The sequence below is a fragment of the Phyllobates terribilis genome, unplaced genomic scaffold (assembly GCF_046119375.1).
Source record: "Phyllobates terribilis strain yellow unplaced genomic scaffold, ASM4611937v1 Scaffold_2__4_contigs__length_985480577, whole genome shotgun sequence".
NCBI classification, from domain to species: domain Eukaryota; kingdom Metazoa; phylum Chordata; class Amphibia; order Anura; family Dendrobatidae; genus Phyllobates; species Phyllobates terribilis.
The window spans coordinates 516,790,090-516,809,901 of record NW_027362762.1 but is presented as its reverse complement, the minus strand read 5'-3'; the positions used below and the strand labels follow the sequence as shown (position 1 = coordinate 516,809,901).

The 19,812-nt window shown below is 43.9% G+C and overlaps 1 protein-coding gene and 1 long non-coding RNA gene across 2 annotated transcripts in view; one reads left to right on the top strand and one right to left on the bottom strand.

The window, feature by feature from the left end:
* The window catches only part of LOC141218804 (uncharacterized), a 146,456-nt gene extending 131,734 nt beyond the window's left edge, over nt 1-14,722 (bottom strand). The window contains exons 1-2 of the long non-coding RNA XR_012287497.1: nt 14,543-14,722; nt 10,816-10,905 (exon numbers count right to left, since the gene is read on the bottom strand). This is a non-coding gene — a long non-coding RNA (uncharacterized lncRNA). The remainder of the gene's footprint in view (nt 1-10,815; nt 10,906-14,542) is intronic.
* TEKT2 (tektin 2) overlaps nt 1-15,634 on the top strand; it is a 28,317-nt gene extending 12,683 nt beyond the window's left edge. The window contains exons 5-10 of the mRNA XM_073665935.1: nt 2,693-2,836; nt 4,049-4,163; nt 7,239-7,346; nt 8,383-8,526; nt 14,107-14,186; nt 15,313-15,634. Coding sequence (XP_073522036.1) covers nt 2,693-2,836; nt 4,049-4,163; nt 7,239-7,346; nt 8,383-8,526; nt 14,107-14,186; nt 15,313-15,526 — 805 coding nt within the window. The 3' untranslated portion in view covers nt 15,527-15,634. The remainder of the gene's footprint in view (nt 1-2,692; nt 2,837-4,048; nt 4,164-7,238; nt 7,347-8,382; nt 8,527-14,106; nt 14,187-15,312) is intronic.
* The last annotated feature ends 4,178 nt before the right edge of the window (nt 15,635-19,812 follow it).

The following is a 19,812-nucleotide window of genomic DNA, read 5'->3' as shown; positions in this document are numbered from 1 at the left end:
CTCCATTTTATCAGGTTCCGGGTAATCAAATTCTTTCAATTACCAAGTCTTGATATATCCTATCAGTATGCAATCATTTAATGAGATGGGAAAACCACTTTAAAGCTAAGTGCCCAAGATGCAGAAATGCTGCGGATACTTACCTTCTGATGGCCCCCGGTGTCCTTATCCAATCCGTCCGGTGTCTCGCGGTGGTCTAAAAGGACCTTCCATGACGACATTTAGTCATGTGACGGGTCACGCGACCGCCGACGTCAGCGGTCGCGTGACCCGTCACATGACTAAATGACGTTATGGCAGGTCCTTTTAGACCATTGCGAGATGCCGGGAAGCCAGGACAGATCGGATAAAGACACTGGGGGCCATCAGAAGGTAAGTATAATGTATATTTTTTATTTTATTCTTTTTTTTTTTACAGTTACTATGGTACCCGGGTCTGGGGGAGAGTCTCCTCTTCTCCAAACCCTTGTACCATCCGCACATTGAACCGCATGATATCCGCATATGCACATGTAGTGATGCGGATATTATGCGATGCAATGCAAGTCAATGGCGGCGAAAACGCCGCGATTCCGCAAAATAATTGGTAGTGCTGCGGATTTTTCTGCAATGATAATCCGCAGTGGAAATTTCCGCAGCATGTGCACAGCACATGCGGATTTTCATTGGGGAACATGGCAGACCTTCTACCAAGCGTTTTTTAAGCGTTTCTGCAGCGGAATTGCTGCTGCGGAAACGCTTAAAAAATGCATAGTGGGCACACAGCCTAAACATTCACATCAAGTTTGAAGCTAGTTTTGGAAACTCACATTCACCCATTAAAAATAATAATAAAAAAAGATTAACTCCTTGCTGCCTGCCAAACATCTTAAAGAGGACTTGTAAGCAGGATTTTTGACCCTTAACTAAAAAGATGACTATAATGGAGCTTTGAAGCTGAGTAAAATGATACATTTTTTGAAATGCAAATTGCCTCTTCAGAGAAAAAGAGGACTTGAACTCTGTGGCACCACCTATTGGAAGCAGCAATCCTACAAGTCACAATCGACCCTTTAATAAGTCATGCAATATGACTTAGTATAATAGCCAAATCAGAATCTCAATTTGCAGACACAGTGTTTCGTCTGTTGGCCCTCGTCAGTGCAAAGTATGAGAACTGTTTTGGCTAGGTGAGAGGCTCTGGACTGAGGTGTAAGGGGTAACGTTTCTCCTTGTGGAGAGTGACATACCGGCTCTGGCATGCCAAGGTAAGGAGGCTTATTTGCCGTGCAATGATCCTTTGAAGAAATCCATTTTGTCAGCTTCTGTAATCAGCCATGGAAGTTTTATGCTAATGAGGCACAAGTGCAGCGGGGCTGAACATTGCATTTGGTCTTCTCCTGCCTGTCTGAGTATTATCCGCACTCTGCCTGCTGTCAATCTATGACTGACAGCTCACTGCTTTTTCAGTGACTTGCCTCCTCTTTCCAGAATTTCGCACAGGTGCGGGCACTCGCAGATTGATTTCTCATCTCAATTATGTGATTTGTAAGTTACTGCGCATGACCCCAACAATGATGGCGCCTGCTTGAGATTTTGGTCAAATGAGGCAGGTCACTGGTAAAGCAGTGAACTGTCAGTCATAGTCCAGAGGTAGGGGGGGTTAAAATGCGCAGACTGGCTGGAGAAGACCAAGTGCAATGTTCAGCCCCGCTGCACTTGTGCCTCATTAGCATAAAACTTCCATGACTGATTATAGAAGCCTACAAAATGGATTTCTTCAAAGTGCCATTATAGCCATGTCTTTAGCTAAGAGTCCAAAAACCTATGACAAGTCCTCTTTAAAACATCAAGCTGGTCCACATTTGACTCTGCAAGGAAGTTTTAGAATGTCCTTGCATAATAGCTGCACAGAGACCACAATCCTGCACAGAGAGCAGCTGCAGCATTGTGGCGCAGGCTGTCAGAGAAGCTGGACTGTCCATAAAGTAGCCAGAGGCAATTTATCACAGTCTCTGCCAGCCTGATCACTATCTATTAGTGCTTTCTGCTCCGGTCCCAATTGTCAAGTGATCGCCACATGCCAAAAGGGAAAACATGTTAGAACTAGCTGACCTAGATCAGCTCTACAGTGTTGTCAGAAAGCTGAATTTACCCTGTAACTGGGGCTAATTTGCCAGCTCCAGTTACATGGGAAATCATTAATAAAAAAAACATATGGTTGAAAGGCCTCAAGGATCTTTTATTACCTTATGAGAGACACAGTTTGTAAAATAAGTGAAAATATATAAACAAGACAAGAAAAAATGTAACACAAAATAATGAAAAAAATATAATGTATATCCCATATTTAAAAATAATTCTAATGGAGAGGTAAGCAATCAAATATTAATTTAATTGTTACTTTGCGCTATTAAAAAAAAATGCAAAAAATTCAAAAATCATTTGAATATGTGAACGAGGAGAAAAAAAAGTTTAGATTTCTTAAAAGTGCACAATGTACAAAATAAATTAAAAATGTGCCCAGTCAGGAATGGGTAAAAATGACAGCCTTGAATTGTTTAAGAGTCTTAATACTCTAGCCTTTAGTTAGAAGATTGTATTGTTGACTGAATATAAGGCCACAAATTATGAACAGTAACCTATGAGAAGAGAGCCGAAAGCCAAAAGCCCTTTCATCAGCGTTCCATTATTCATTGGGTTTCTCCTTTAGTCTACTGCAGGAATCTCGTCAACAGCTAAACTGGGATCAGAGAGGCAAAGTGGAAACATTGGATATAGACCGAACATGTCTCTCACTTACCAAAAATTCTCCAAATATATCACTGAAAGTGGACCCAACTCGTGTTCCTCATGGGTAAGAATTTGAAGAGTGTGACTGTCCTGTATTTTCAGGGCTCTAACTATGTAGAAGTTTTATTGTGTGTCATCTGATGCTGATAGTTGTGACAGTAATTGTAGCCATTTCTACTTTGTGTCAGTATCTTGGTGGAGTGTGAAAGTGACGTAACATCAAGACTACTGTTCTGGATTGCTCAGTTGTACAAGTATACATTATGGAGAAGTAACCAATGTGCACTTGTTGCAGAATAAATAAAGCATCTATTTAGCATAGTCCTAACTATGGATATGTTCACATCACACAGATTTATCTATGTATTTGCAGGAGGTCAATCAGATTTCTATCATAGACGTGCAGTGGATCTGCACAAGCAATTGACCCATTTAAAATGCATGGGGCTAATCCATGGTTTTTCTGGGTAGAATCCACAAGAAGAATAAATATGCACATTCTCTTGGCGAATTATATTTTTTTATTGCACAGCCAAAATTCTATAGAGATTTTCTTCCCTGGCATGTGAATGAGGTTATAGTGACCCCTGTATTTCACAGCAACATTATCATCAAATTAAGAACAGGCTCTAAAGAGATTTCCATAAAAGATCTATAAGATAGGGCTCAAAGTGAAAAATAACTACATAGCAATATGCTCACCTTACCCATATAGCTCCAAGCCCACCCACCCACCCACCCACCCACAGGTATCGTAAAAAGTACCGTAACATCCCAGTGGACTGTGATTAGCTGGTGCAGTTTTAATAAAATAGTGCCCTGAAAATTATTTTTTTTAGATTTTCCTGCCTCTAGGAACCCCATCAATTAGCTGTAACCTGCAAGACACCAGTGGCAAGCGTTAAGATCCGCTGGAGAGAAAGTGAGCATTGCTCGACCTGCCTTGTATAGAATGGGCTTCCCAGCCATTCTGCTCCAGCTAATCTACAGAAGTCCTGAAAGAACAACTCACCTTGCATTATCTAAGAATTCCTTAAAAGAAAAATGAAATAGGGGGTTTCTTGCATATAAATAGCACTGTTTGGAACTAAAATGTTAATGTTCACTGTAACAATTAATCAATTGCTATATTTTTAGGGTTTTTCAGAGGTGGTTTGAAAATGATTTCTACAAATAAGGTCCCAACATATAATCAAAAAATTCTATCTAAATCATATGATTTCATAGGATTCTTTAAGTTTGGTGGACGTGATTACTAAGTATAGTATCTTGTCAGGTCTACTACTCCCCAGGAATGGGAACAATTCAGCCGTTACAACAAGGACAGAGCAGAAGCTGAGCTCAGAGCCTCTGCACAACTGAGAGAAGCCATTGCTTTGACAATTGCACAGGTAAAATCCTGATCATTTTATTTTAAAACATATCTAGATATTACCGATTACCGCATAATACGATAAAGTTTTGGCTGTGAGATTTCCTGTAATCCAATTCTCCATCCAGAATTTTGTAAGAACCATGTGAGTAACAAATGGAAATAAATCTATCAATGTCTTCACAATCTACAGCCATGGATGGGCTCCTTTATTGACAGCTGTAGACTTTCAATAGAGAGTGGCCCAATATGACTGGTAAAACAGGCCCACAGCTAAGGATAGAAGTACAAGATCAACAGTTGGACTTGTTTCTGAGACATTACCAAGTTCAAACAACAGTGAAACTTTTCTCCAATGTGAATGTATCATAGTCTATTCCCGCCTGATGTGAACATAAGTACCCATCAACAGTATAGCATAAAACAAATACATAAATGCATAAATACAGGTGAAGTACAAAAGATATAAGCAGATAAATCATGTCAATTACTGATTTGATGTTCGACCATGTGTGTGCTGGGCCGCAGGGGGGAATGGGCTTCCAGCTAGTTCCTCCCAGCACATTACTCGATGTGGCCCCCCTTCCTGGTTACGGGTGAACAGCAAGCATAACAGAGAGAGAGCACATTGCCTTACACAAGCCTTTATCCCTATGGTTGGTCACACCCTTTTTCCACCCCCGGGAGGGTCTTTATCCCGCTCACCTCTGGGTTTGTAGCTAAATTTCCCAAAACCTATGAAAGATCATAACTTCCCAATGGAAGGTCATATGGCGGCAGTTCTGGAGCCATCAGATCCAGCCGGGCCCCTGTTTCGCTTGGAGACCAAACACGGCTTTGCTACCTGGCTTCTACTAGCCGTTCTGCGTATCTACCCACCCTGGGTTGCTAGAATGGATCGAGACCCTGGAACGGTTCAGCCCGTTCCAGAGATCTAAAAAATGTAGCCGGTGTGTGGCTAGGATGTGATGTACGATAACTCCATATTCTCCTTAAATCTCTTTATGAAATTACCATCTGACTGAATGAAGCAGTTGCACAGGATGACCCTCTGACAATACTAGTTAAGATGGTGGGGGTGTGAGTTTTGACTTTGCAGCCGAGAAGACTGGACTACCTGCTGAGCCAGGTGTCGTGGTACATCTACACATGCTGAATGAGGATTGTAAGCTGCCATTAAATTCCCCTATCCTTCACAGGGGCAATAAACATGGAGCTTCCCAGACTATTAATATCAGCTCACAGCTGTCTAGCCTATACTGGTGATTAAAAAAGGGGGATCCCCCCAAAAAAATTACGTGGAGCCCCCCCCCCCTATTTTTAATAACCAGCAAAGGCTAAGCAAACAGGTGTGGGCTGATATTAATATGCTGGGAAAGGAGCCATGAATATTGGCCCCTTCCCAGACTAATAACACCAGCCCTCAGCCGCCCCAGAAATGGCGCATCCATTAGATGCACTAATTTTGGCACTTAGTCTTGGCTCTTCCTTGGCTCTTCCTCTTGGCTTTTCTTTTTTATCTATCTATCTATCTTATCTATCTATATATAAGATTGCTTTGCTACTTAGCTTTAAATGACAAAGAATGACAGTGTGTAAAAGCTGATGTTAAAAACACATTTCATACTGATTGCATTTGGATGCTACTTGATAAAAAGCGCAGTGTACTCACATGACACTCGTCCTACTTATCAGGAACAACATCGGAGTGATTTTATTTACGTTGATGACTGCGAGCCCTTAGAGTGATTTTGGACTCTTTACGTTTCTCTTCTTCATAAAAGTGCAGCGTTTTTAGGAGTCGTATATATTTTTTATTTTTTTGCTTAAAAAAGGCTGCAGCTGGATATTGCATAAAAGTCTATACGGAAATATACTATGTGCTACAAACAGTACTTTTCATGTTTTTGTTGTGTGGCTTTTTGCTTTTTCAGATCTATGGAAGATATGAAACATGCCCCAAAAAACAAGTTACAGATGCCTTATATTGAAAAACAAAAGATTGTAAAATGCTTTATTAAAAGTTAAAGCACCACTCCAGCGGTTTTTTATTGCAGCACTGGAGTGGTGCTAGTAACCTAAGTTCCCTGCCCCTTGTCTTATATTTACCTGCCGCTGTGTTGAGCTATTCTCTGCGGCGCTCCGCTCGGCCTCCAGCAGTTTGTGACCTGCCGGATCGCTCCAGAGTTTTCTGGGCAATACGGAAGTTACAATGCAATGTAAGTCTATGAGAGCCAGAACAAATCTTTCATAGACCTACATTGAGCGCTTGCAACCGTTAACTCTGACTTCCGGTCAGTCAGTAGTTGTGGTCACAAGATGGTGGTGCGGGACCAGAATGGCGCTGGGAACAGCTGAAGATGGCAGGTGGTAAGAATAAGACTGCGGTCTGGGAATAGTAACAGCACTCAAGCACTGAAATAAAAAAAAAAACGCTGAAATGCTGCTTTTGAATTCATAGCGATTAATTTTTATTCATTATTTTCTTTTAACAAATTACACTTTTTCTTGAAAAAAAAACCCCCAGCCATTTCTTACTTTTTACAAAGATAAAGAGAGGTTGGCTCTCCCCACAATTCTGGAATATCTTTTTATAACTCTGTGTTGTATTCTGTTATTCCTTTTGAATATTTATAAATTTAATTTCCCATTGTCAAAAGGGTGTGTCCTTACACAGTCGGACACTAGCTGCACTGATCAGATAGTGTCGGTTTGTGAAGGGATACGCTCGCATCTGGCAACACACAGTTGCCAATTTATTAATAACGGAAGAATGACAGAGGAATAGCACAATGCAGAGATCTAAGAAAAGATGTTCTACAATTGTTACATTTTGAGGAAAATAATTTTTTTATTAGATCAGACATGACAGCCAATCTGTCAGTTACCTAACATTTAAAAAAAAAATGAAATAAGCATTACTCACCACATCAAAACCTCGCCTTTCCATCCCTCCAAGCTCGGAAGTGATGACGAACACTCACTACAGAAGTCACTTGTCTACCACATTTTTAAAAGTCACAGAAATCCGTTTAATAGTGGAGTCTTATAAAGCATCATACTGCATGACAGCTATTCTTTTCTTTACTAACAGACTAATAACGAGCTGGAAGCTCAGAGAGTGGCTGTTGAGTTTGCTTTCAGGAAAAGGATCCATGAATTTGAAAAAGCTCACAATGAACTCAAGTGGCAAGAGAAAAATGTAAGCCTGCATTTGTTTTTTGCGCTTTTTTCATTCAATGACAGCTAATATGATGTCTCTGTAGTTAGTACTGATGATTTTCAATACTGAGGCTACGGGATTTAATCTGATGCCAACACTCGTGTTTTGTACATGCTTTCCGTTGGGTTTTCTTGCTCGTTGTAATTAAAGATATTTGGGAGTTGAAATCCCAAAAGAATATCAGCAGAATAACAATATAATTTATAGCATCCTGTATTTTTTGAATAAAGTGGGAAGACAGGCCATCACACTGGCAGCCTTACATACGACATGCTAAAATTGTTTTTCAGTTGCCTTATGACATAGTCCACTTAACCTTATTGCTGCCAATATCCAGACATTCATAGAATTTTGCTGCCAATGCCAGATTTGCTCACAATAGTGTGCTTCTGAAAGTAATGTGGCCATCGTCCCACATCAATAAAGGGATACTCAGAAAATTACTAATTAATTAAAATCAGGTTCTTGTGTTAAAATGTATTTTTAAACATTTTTGGCCATGGGTTTTGTATTAAAAAAAATAGAGATGTTGCAATTTTCAGCCTTGCCACTAGGGCTGCTTTAGACTCCTGTTCTTTACAGCAGACTTTTCAGAATCATTATCATCACGTAGGATTACAGTGACTGGTAACACAATATCCACCATTCAAAATAGGTGATGTCGCCACCGCACTCCCTCCCTTCACAGTGTACTTTGCACACACTCATTAGATGCTTCAATACAAAAGATAGGGTCTGTGTCAGTCTATTGCTTCTAATGTATGTGTAGATTTTCTAAAAGAACAGTGGTGAGTGTAAATATTGCAGGATTTCTAATTTATAATACAGTTTGTAATATGAAACAAATTACAAAACATTTTTTAGAAAAATATTTTTATCATTAAAATCTGATTTAAACAGTAAGTATATAGAAGTCTATAAGTTCATAAATGTAAAAAGTTTCCTTTTCTAATTTGAGTTGTAAAAAATATAATTTCTACTGAGTGTTGTTTTACATGAATTTTTTTTTACATAGACCAAAGATGAGATTGAAGAATTGGAGGAAGACATAAGACGTTTAGAAAAAGATCTAAGAGACAAGAGTGGGCCTTTAAAACTGGCCCACACACGACTTGAGACCCGTACATATAGACCAAACATAGACCTTTGTAGGGACACGGTAAGACTTGTGTAATGATGAATATGTGCATATAGCCTATATACAGGGTGGTCCAAAAGTAGGTGGACAGAAAGTGTAATAAGGTTATGAAGGGGGAGATTTATCAAACATGGTGTAAAGTGAAATAACTTGTTGCTGAAACATTTGTTCAGAGTCCAAAAAAGTCCCCAGAAGAGCCTCTTTGGAATTGGGAATTTCACGAGCTTCTATCATGCAAATCCTGAAATCTATTGGGTGGAAAGCTTATCGTCCACGTCTAATTCATGGTTTATTGGAGGATGATCCAGACCAGCGGCTGCAATTTAGTGAGATTATGCTTAACGAAATTGAAGAAATTCCAGTAATTTTAGATAACATTATGTGGAGTGATGAAGCTTCTTTCAAATTATCCGGCCATATTAACAGACATAATTGTATTTACTGGTATAATGAGAACATGCATTTAACATTAGAGCAACAACTAAATGAGCTTGGTGTCAATGTTTGGGGTGGTATTTCAAGTTTTGGTGTTTTTGGACCAATATTTTTTGATGGAACTGTCACAGGAGATAAGTATCTCGAAATTCTAATGAATCGAGTTGTTCCCCAGTTACAGCAACAGCCTAATTCAAATGACCTTTATTTCCAACAAGATGGGGCCTCTCCACATTATTCAAGAGTAGTCCGCGAGTATCTTGATGAAACATTTCCTGATAAAAGGATTGGCCAAAGAGGCCACTTCATTGGCTGCCACGTTCACCAGACTTGATCCCAATGGATTTTTTCTTTTGGGGAGTATTCAAGGACAAAGTTTATAGTCGAAAACCAAAAAGTGTCAGTGATTTGAAAAATTACATAAGAGATGCATTTCAAGAAATTAATACCCAAAGAGACTTGTGCAAAAAAGTTTGTCGAAGCGTAAGAGGCAGACTTCAAAGCTGTGCAAATTGTAATGGAAAACAGTTTGAGCACCTGCGTTGATAAAGTTTAAGGGCTTTTGTATTATTGTTCAGAATAAAATGTAATTGTCGATGTTATGCTTGTGTTAGTAAATATAATTTTATATATAAATCAAAATAAATGTTATTATTTTCTGTCCACCTACTTTTGGACCACCCCAGGGGCGGACACAGACTGTAGTGGGCCCCTGTGCAAGAAATTTTGGGGGGCCCCCCCTGCCCTTCATAAGGCAACAAACTTATGTAGACATAACCCCCCATGTGCATCTCTCACCCCCCCATGTGCAGCTCTCATCCCACCCATGTGCAGCTCTCACCCCCCGTGCATCTCTCATCCCCCCCCATGTGCATCTCTCATCCCCCCCATGTGCATCTCTCATCCCCCCCATGTGCATCTCTCATCCCCCCCGTGCATCTCTGATTCCCCCCACTCCTAGTTAATTAATTGTATTTAAAAAAAATAAAACTTGTTATACTTACCCCCATGCAATCCCTGCAGAATCCTGGCGCTCGTCCACGTCGCTGCCACCAGGTTCTCCTGATGTTCTGCCATGTGACGGCGCCACATACATAGCCATTAGCTTTTGTTTTGGCCAAAAGATTTTTAAAGCCGCCACCACGATAAGGTAGACTCTTCTGGGCGGGCCCTACTCTAACCTATTAAAATTTTCTTAAAATATCCAATACTCTTTTTAGATATATTTTTATTTAGTTTTCTTTAAGGGAATGTGTCATATACATTTTTTTTTTTAAATGACCAATAATACCACATACAGGGAATACCGCCACACCATGACCAGACCACATATTACCACAACATAGTGACCGAATAATACCACACAGAAGGGAGAAAAACTGCCACACCATGACCAGACCACATATTACCACTACATTACTAATATTACCACCACATTACTAATATTACCATAAGTGTCATTATACACGGGAGCTCTATACATGGTATGTATAACGTAAGTGTCCAGGTAATATAGTGATCACCAGTGACATTATACACAGGAGCTCTGTATATAGTGTCAGTGTACAGGTAATACAGTGATCATCAGTGACATTATACACAGGAGCTCTGTATATAGTGTCAGTGTACAGGTAATACAGGGATCACCAGTGACATTATACACAGGAGCTCTGTATATAGTGTCAGTGTACAGGTAATACAGTGATCACCAGTGAAATTATACACAGGAGCTCTGTATATAGTGTCAGTGTACAGGTAATACAGTGATCACCAGTGACATTATACACAGGAGCTCTGTATATAGTGTCAGTGTACAGGTAATACAGTGATCACCAGTGACATTATACACAGTGTACATGTAATAGACTGACTCACTGGTGACGTCTCTAGGTGAAGTCCTTCATCTTCGCTTTTCTCCTTCATCCAGCACAGACCGCCATCACGTCTTCCAGCCAGGACTCGTCTCTGCATAAAATAACACAGTTATCTAGAGCACATTCCCCAACTTCTACATTACGCAGCTGAATACAGACGTGCATCCACCCATCAATATATGGTTAGTTATTATGCAACCTACCATTCCAAATATAAATTGTAATCCACCACTGTGCCCCCATTAACTGTAAATAGGCACTTAATATATAATTTAATTAGAACCTCTACTCTTTCCGCCAATTTGTTACCAGTCACACTCCTGCATCCGCAACGCCCCCTACTCTATACTTCCTGCTCCCCGCATTCAATATTTACATGCACCCCCTGCCCCAATTCATTATATCATGTCCGTGCTCTCCCCACCCCATCATCATTTATCATTTACTCTCCCCCACCCCACATTCGTTATGTGCAGCTCATTATCCCCCTACTCCCAATTCCCCCATGTGCAGCTCTCAAACCCCCCCATGTGCAGCTCTCATCCCCCCCCATGTGCACATCTCTCACCCCCTCCCCCACATGTGCCCCTCTCTCATCCCCCTCCACCACATGTGCCCCTCTCTCATCCCCCTCCACCACATGTGCACCTCTCTCATCCCCCTCCACCACATGTGCACCTCTCTCACCCCCCCCACATGTGCATCTCCCATCCCCCCCCACACATGTGCATCTCCCATCTCCCCCCACACACACATGTGCATCTCCCATCCCCCCCCACACACATGTGCATCTCCCATCTCCCCCCCCACACACACATGTGCATCTCCCATCCCCCCCCACCCACATGTGCATCTCCCATCTCCCCCCCCCACACACATGTGCATCTCCCATCTCCCCCCCACACACACATGTGCATCTCCCATCCCCCCCACCCACATGTGCATCTCCCATCTCCCCCCCCCACACACATGTGCATCTCCCATCTCCCCCCCCACACACACACACATGTGCATCTCCCATCTCCCCCCCAAACACATGTGCATCTCCCATCTCCCCCCCCCACACACACACATGTGCATCTCCCATCTCCCCCCCCACACACATGTGCATCTCCCATCTCCCCCCCCACACACATGTGCATCTCCCATCTCCCCCCCCACACACATGTGCATCTCCCATCTCCCCCCCCACACACATGTGCATCTCCCATCCCCCCCCCCACCCACATGTGCATCTCCCATCTCCCCCCCCACACACATGTGCATCTCCCATCTCCCCCCACACACATGTGCATCTCCCATCTCCCCCCACACACATGTGCATCTCCCATCTCCCCCCACACACACACACATGTGCATCTCCCATCCCCCCCCACCCACATGTGCATCTCCCATCTCCCCCCCCACACACATGTGCATCTCCCATCTCCCCCCCCCCCACACACACATGTGCATCTCCCATCTCCCCCCACACACACACACACATGTGCATCTCCCATCTCCCCCACACACACATGTGCATCTCCCATCTCCCCCCCCACACACACACATGTGCATCTCCCATCTCCCCCCCCACACACATGTGCATCTCCCATCTCCCCCCCCACACACATGTGCATCTCCCATCTCCCCCCCCACACACATGTGCATCTCCCATCTCCCCCCCCACACACATGTGCATCTCCCATCCCCCCCCACCCACATGTGCATCTCCCATCTCCCCCCCCCCACACACATGTGCATCTCCCCCCCCCACACACACACATGTGCATCTCCCATCTCCCCCCACACACATGTGCATCTCCCATCTCCCCCCACACACATGTGCATCTCCCATCTCCCCCCCACACACACACATGTGCATCTCCCATCCCCCCCCCACCCACATGTGCATCTCCCATCTCCCCCCCCACACACATGTGCATCTCCCATCTCCCCCCCCACACACATGTGCATCTCCCATCTCCCCCCCACCCACATGTGCATCTCCCATCTCCCCCCCCCCCCACACACATATGTGCATCTCCCATCTCCCCCCCCCACACACACACATGTGCATCTCCCATCTCCCCCCCCCCCACACACATGTGCATCTCCCATCTCCCCCCCCCCCCCCCCCCCACACACACATGTGCATCTCCCATCTCTCCACTCCTAGTTAATTGTATTTTAAAAAAAATAAAACTTGTTATACTTACCCCCATGCGATCCCTGCAGAATCCTGGCGCTCGTCCAAATCGCTGACAGCAGGTTCTCCTGACTTCCGGCCATGTGACGGCACCGTCACATGACCGGAAGTCAGGGGAATCATGAAGGCGCTGCTGCAACAGCGCAGCTCAGCACTGAAATGTCCCGGACCCGGCGCATAGCATGGGGCCGGGGGCCCCATGAGGAGAGAGACGCACAAGAGGGGGGCCCCCGAGGGGGCCCCTACCGGCCGGGCCCCATACTGGAGTCAGGGCAGTCATGCCCTGATGGCGGCCCTGCTGGAGGCTGGAGGGGCCCCCTCTCCCTCTGGGCCCCCGTTCAATGAACCGGCTGCACGGGCGGTAGTTCCGCCCCTGGACCACCCTGTATATAGAGAGGTAGCAGACTTGAACTCAAGGATTTCTACATCGAAGAGGTAGCACTAAGTATTGATCCTTTAAAGGGAGCCTGTCATGTTCCTACATGCTATTAACCTGCAGATATAGGATCAATTTACAGATTAATAGCATTTGGAGACATGACAGGTTCCCTTGCCACATGACTTAAGATAAGGAGCCAAACCCAACACTTCATTTTCAGGCACATGTTTAGGGGTGCTTGAGCCTCATCAAAGCAGGAAGTCTGACTTGGTGAGAGGCCTCTAACAGAGTAATGTTTTTCCCTGTGGAGAGTGCCAAGACGGTGTAAGAAAGCTTATAGGCCAATCAATTCTCTTCTTGGAATCTCAACATGAAAATAGCCTCCTCAGAGAAGACTCTAGCACCACCTATTGGATATAGGTGGATATATATAGTATAATCCTAAAAGTCAAGATAGACCTTTTAACAAGCCTTGCCACATGACTTAGGATAATAATCCATAACAGACATGCCATTTCCTGACATGTGTTTTGGAGTCTTTGCCCCTTATCAGTGCAAAACAGGAGGTCTGTTTTGGCTTGGTGAAAGGCCTCTGACATGGCGTCTAAGAGATATTGTTTATCCCTGTGGAGGGATGAATATGTGGGGAGACTAGACCTATATAGCACGCACTTTATCATGTAGCATGTAATGTAATGGTATAACAGTTTTCACTTATACTATAGGTGCAGTATGGGCTGACAGACGAGGTCCATCAGCTAGAGGGTACTATTGCTGCTCTGAAACAAAAACTGGCACAATCACAGTAAGTTTGTGTTGTTCCGACCATGCCATTACTAACCCCACTACTAGTTACACCAGAAGTCTCACTGTTTAACGATTTATGTCAAAGCCTGCTAGAGGGAATTCACCAATTCACACATTGTGGATTTTGTTTGCGGAAATTTCAGCAAATGTCCCCTTCATTTAACACCGCCAATTCAGATAAATGCAACAGATTTTCAGTCTCAGAAATATCTGTAACAAAACAAGCAGCGTTGGAATTCACCCTTAGCGTGCTTACTATTTGTATGGCTTCTTAAAGGGTTTTGTCCAGATTCAGAAACACCCTCTTCCCTGGTGCAGTTTGTTTTCAAAAGAAGCAAATTCTGCTTTACTTACCTTCTGTGGATCCAGTGCTGAGTCTCCCCTGCTGCCTGTGTCTATTATTGTCTGCAGCCAATAATTGCTGTGTGGCTCTGCTTGAGTTCACAGCACGAGCCACTGAGCTCACCGATTGGCTGCAGCGCTTGACGTGACATCACCGCTGCACACAATAACAGTCTCTGGGATCAGCGTTGTAGACTCAGTGCTGAAGCCAGGGGTGGTGAGTAAACAACAGTTTGTTTTATTAAAGCAAACTGCAACCAAGGGACAGTGATTTTCTGAAATTTGATACCACCTTTAACTATTAATGGATCCTGGGCCTTTTCCCTCATTGCAGTGGGATTATGTGTACAAAGCCAAACCCATATGCTGTGGAAGGGCTTTTTAATCAACATACTACTCCTGCAGTATGAGAACCCCTCCTAATTCTCACCTTACTTTACTACATGTTGTTATTATTATTATTATTATGGCGCCATTCTTCCAGCACGTTAGTGCACGTCTCCTGTTTTCCATAGGCTGTGGGCCATTAAACACTGTACGAAGGTATCCCTTCCCTGAAGAAGGCCATATAATTGGCCGAAATGTTAATATTACAAACAATGGATAACCTGTGAAATAAAATTCTATTATTTTTTTGCATCTATTCTAGAGTGCCAAATTCATTTTTTTTACGTAAGGAATCCTAGTTTGGAAATAACTGCACACAGTCATGCTCAGTGACCTCCAAAGACTTTAAAAATGAGTACAATTAATAGTAGTAATTATCCATTCTGTTCCTGCAGAGATGCTCTGGATGCTCTTTACAAACATCTTGCTCGTATAGAAGCCGACATCAAGTGTAAGGAAAATTCTCTTTCTCTTGATAAGAAGTGTGTAGATAGTCGTCGAAAGCTCACCCTTCCTGCGGGGCAGTATGTTGCAACAGTGGACACCTTCAACCGCACCACCAACCGCCATCTCTCCCCACTGAAGAGTCGTCAGCTAGAGCTGGCCTGAATTGATTTGCATAAATGAGTTATTTATGTCTTCTCTTGTGTTGGTCTACATGCAGAACAGACTGCTAATTATTGAGGTGGAATTAAACCATTCAAATAAAAAAAAAAAGTCTCGTTCGACATTTTATTTCCTTTTCATCTATTAATGTTAAATGCCTAGATATGACAGAATTGACATTTTACCAGAAACTCCACTGATCCCTTTGACTTCAGATAGGCCTGCCAGGTTTCTGTTTCTTTTCTTTTACTGGAGAGAATAGTATAGCCAACTATGATATTTAGAGCATTAAAGTGTTATTCCCACAATATCAATCATAGCTCAGTGACTTCAAATCCTAAAATACTAAACTTGCCAGATACAATACATTTTCAAAAGTGCTTGCGCTCCAGATACCACCCCAAGAAAACTCGCATGTCAGAAGCTTTTGCCTTCTTCATTGCCCATGGTTGAGTCCTGTAGTTCTTTCATGTCAGCTTGTTCATGGGCATGAGAGATCGGTATTCTTGTATAAGTATCGGTATTCTTCTGTGCAGTAAGGCGAGGTGTGCGTTATTGCCCAGTCTCTAATGCACAGCGTGGACATGGGCACTGTGCATCTTATAATGTCAACAGATTTTCTCACCTCCGAATGGGCCATTTTCCTGTGTTACACACGAAGCAGAGCAAGTGCGGCAGTACCAGCCACTGGACCACCAATGTTTTTTCTCATTAAAACATTACTGTACATATTTGTTATAATGGACGCCTCCTTCCTAAAAATACAGAACATAATTAAAATTAGGCTTTGATTTATACTGTCTAAATGAGAAACTGTCTTTGCTGTCCACATCAACCAATCAGAGCTCAGCTTTAATTTTTTAAACAGATCTGGTAAAAAAGGCAGCTGTTGTTGCTGCTGAAATTCAGTAGTCTCTACAATTATTTGTATTTATGGAAACCTCTACAGCATGTGGTCTTTGGATTTTGGATCTGTGGATTTCAGGGAGTGGCCGGATGGGGAGACAGAAGGCACAGAGACAAGGGTCCTGATTCATCAAAGCTTTTATGCTAGATTCTGGCGTCAAAGCTTTGAAAATTGAAAAATGGCAGTCTTGATGAACCACGGCCAAGGTGTGTACAGTGGAGTCACTCTGAAAAACCCGTCCCCTCTATTATAATAGTAGTTGGTAGTAGAAAATGACCAATGGAAATGTGACACTGAGACTGGTGTATATACAACACATAGAAGAGATTGATGTATATACATCACATAGGAAACACTGGAACTGGTGTATATACAGTACAGACCAAAAGTTTGGACACACCTTCTCATTTAAAGATTTTTCTGTATTTTCATGACTTTGAAAATTGTACATTCACAATGTGGGCATCAAAACTATGAATTAACACATGTGGAATTATATACTTAACAAAAAAGTGTGAAACAACTGAAAATATGTCTTATATTCTAGGTTCTTCAAAGTAGCCACCTTTTGCTTTGATGACTGCTTTGAGATTCGGCCCAGGGGCAGGAGGAAAAAACATTGTAGGCTGTAAATAGCCAGCAGGACAATTGCCCACCCATGCTATAAAAGATAAAAAGCTGTCATTGCAGGAGAATGACAGCACATAAAAAAGAAAATGCCAGAGCTGTAGAAAAAAACATTCGTTGATGTAATGCTGCTTGGCAAAAATGTACAAAACTGAACATGAAGTTCTTAGTTTAACATTCTGTTCAGACTGTATGAAGCCCACTACCACGTCATGGTGAACCTCTCAGTAGGTCCCTAGCCTAAAAGGTGCAGCGCCATTTGCCAACCACCGCGGTGTTAGCAGTGCACCAGCAGGGAGGGAGACCTGGTGCTTCACAGCATGAGTGCTAAGTTCCCATGACTACAGGCCACACTGCCCCATAGCACCAACACCAGGTGAATCAATTTTAAAAAACGCACCTTCCACAAGCTCTCAAACTTTGAGCAAAAATAGGTGGAACCCCTCTTGCTGTCTCCTGCTAATTTAAAAACACCTGGGTCCACGTAAAACAAAAAAGCATACATACAAAAGCAAGTCAATTGCAAACTTGCTTATATTCATGCTGCTCTAACTAGTTAAAGCAATTTAAGAACTTGAGAATACATCTTAAACTTTGGTGCCTGTTTGTATGAGAATAGCAGAGAGAAAAATCTGAGGATTCAAGCTGTTAAGGATTTTCAGTCTTTGACAAAATGATTCAACTCAAAGCCCATTATACAAATTAAGCCAGGGTCACATTAGCATATAGCATCCAATGCGAGAGCCACCCCGGGGGCTCTATACCCAGGGCTGAACCATGAACCTTTACCAGTGTCGGATCTAGTCTAAATTAGGACCTGACTCTTAGGCTATGTGCCCACGATGCAGAAATGCTCCGAATTTTTCCTGAGCTTTTCTGCATCTCCCTGGCAGAAAAAAACGCATGCGGATTGTACATGCGTTTTCCTGCCAGGGACATGCGGATGTGAAGCGTTCTTCACATGCATTTCCGCATGCGGGTTGACAAGCGCTTTCCAAGCGATTTTAGCATCACTTGGAAAGTGCTTGTCAACTTGGTCACACTATATAAATCCATGCAAACGGCATGGATTTATATAGTGTGACCCGAGAGAATGTCAAAAAAGTAAAAAATAAATATATACTTACCTTCCGATGGCCCCCGCAGTCTTACTTCGCTCGGTGCTGACTGCCGGCAGATCGCGGTACACTGAAGGACTTGCCGACATTAGCGTCGCGTGACCCGTCACATGACTATGACGTCAGCGCAGGTCCTTCAGTCCATCGCGATCTGCCAGCAAGGGAGGAGGAGCGCAACGGGGGCCGTCAGAAGGTAAGTATCATATTTCTTTTTTATTTTATTCTTTTTTTTTTTTACAGTTTCTATGGTACCCGGGTCCGGAGGAGAGTCTCCTCTCCTCTAGACCTGGGTACCATCCGCACATTGAACGCATGTATTCCGCATGTGCTTATCTAGTGAAGCGGAATACATGCGTTCTAATGCAAGTCAATGGCGGCGAAAACGCAGCACTTCAGCAAAATAATTGGTAGTGCTGCGTTTTTTTCCGCAATGATAATCCGCAGCGGAGATTTCCGCAGCATGTGCACAGCACATGCGGATTATCATTGGGGAACATGGCAGGCCTTCTACCATGCGTTTTTAAGTGTTTCTGCAGTGTTTTTGCCGCTGCTAAAACGCTTAAAAAACACATCGTGGGCACACAGCCTTATCCTGTTTGTATCTAGTCTGTATCGTTCCCGGTATGTATTGCCAGCATCTGTCTCTCCTGTCTGCACCTGCGGTTCCGTATCTGTCCGCACCTGCGATACCATATCTTTCCGCACCTGCGGTTCCGTATCTGCGGTTCCCTGCTTGTCCGCATCTGCGGTTCCCTGCTTGTCCGCATCTGCGGTTCCCTGCTTGTCCGCATCTGCGGTTCCCTGCTTGTCCGCATCTGCGGTTCCCTGCTTGTCCACATCTGCGGTTCCCTGCTTGTACGCATCTGAGGTTCCCCTACCTGTCTGCATCTGCGGTTCCCTGCCTGTCCGCATCTGCGGTTCCCTGCCTGTCCGCATCTGCGGTTCCCTGCCTGTCCGCATCTGCGGTTCCCTGCCTGTCCACATCTGCGGTTCCGTGCCTGCCCACGCCAGTGATTCCCTGCCTGTCCGCATTTGCGGTTCCCTGCCTGTCCACATCTGCGGTTCCGTGCCTGCCCACGCCAGTGATTCCCTGCCTGTCCGCATTTGCGGTTCCCTGCCTGTCCACATCTGCCGTTCCGTACCTGGCCGCGCCAGTGATTCCCTGCCTGTCTGCACCTGCGGTTCCTTGCCTCCGCACTTGTGGTCCAGTACCTCCCCTGCCAGAGATCCAGTTCTTCTTGAAGCCGTTCCTGTTCGTCTGGTCTGAACTGGGTCCTACCAGTTTCTGTATATCAGTCATGCTCGCCAGCACCTGCCTGCCTGTATAGCAGCCGTGCATACCAGCACCTGCCTGCCTGTATATCAGCTGTGCCCGCCAGCACCTACCTGCCTGTATATAAGCCGTGCCGCCAGCACCTGCCTGTCTGTATACCAGCTGTGTCTGACAGTACCTGCCTGCGAATCAGCCTTGCCAGTCAGTATACCTTCTGCACCCGCCTGCTTCCGTTCATGCCAACACCTGTCGTTACGGCTCCCTTTCGGGATCAGCTGCTACTACCAGAAGTCACCCTGGAGTGGTACCTGGCAGCTACTTTCCGCACAAGCCTGGCCTCACCACTAGAGACTCCAGCTAACAC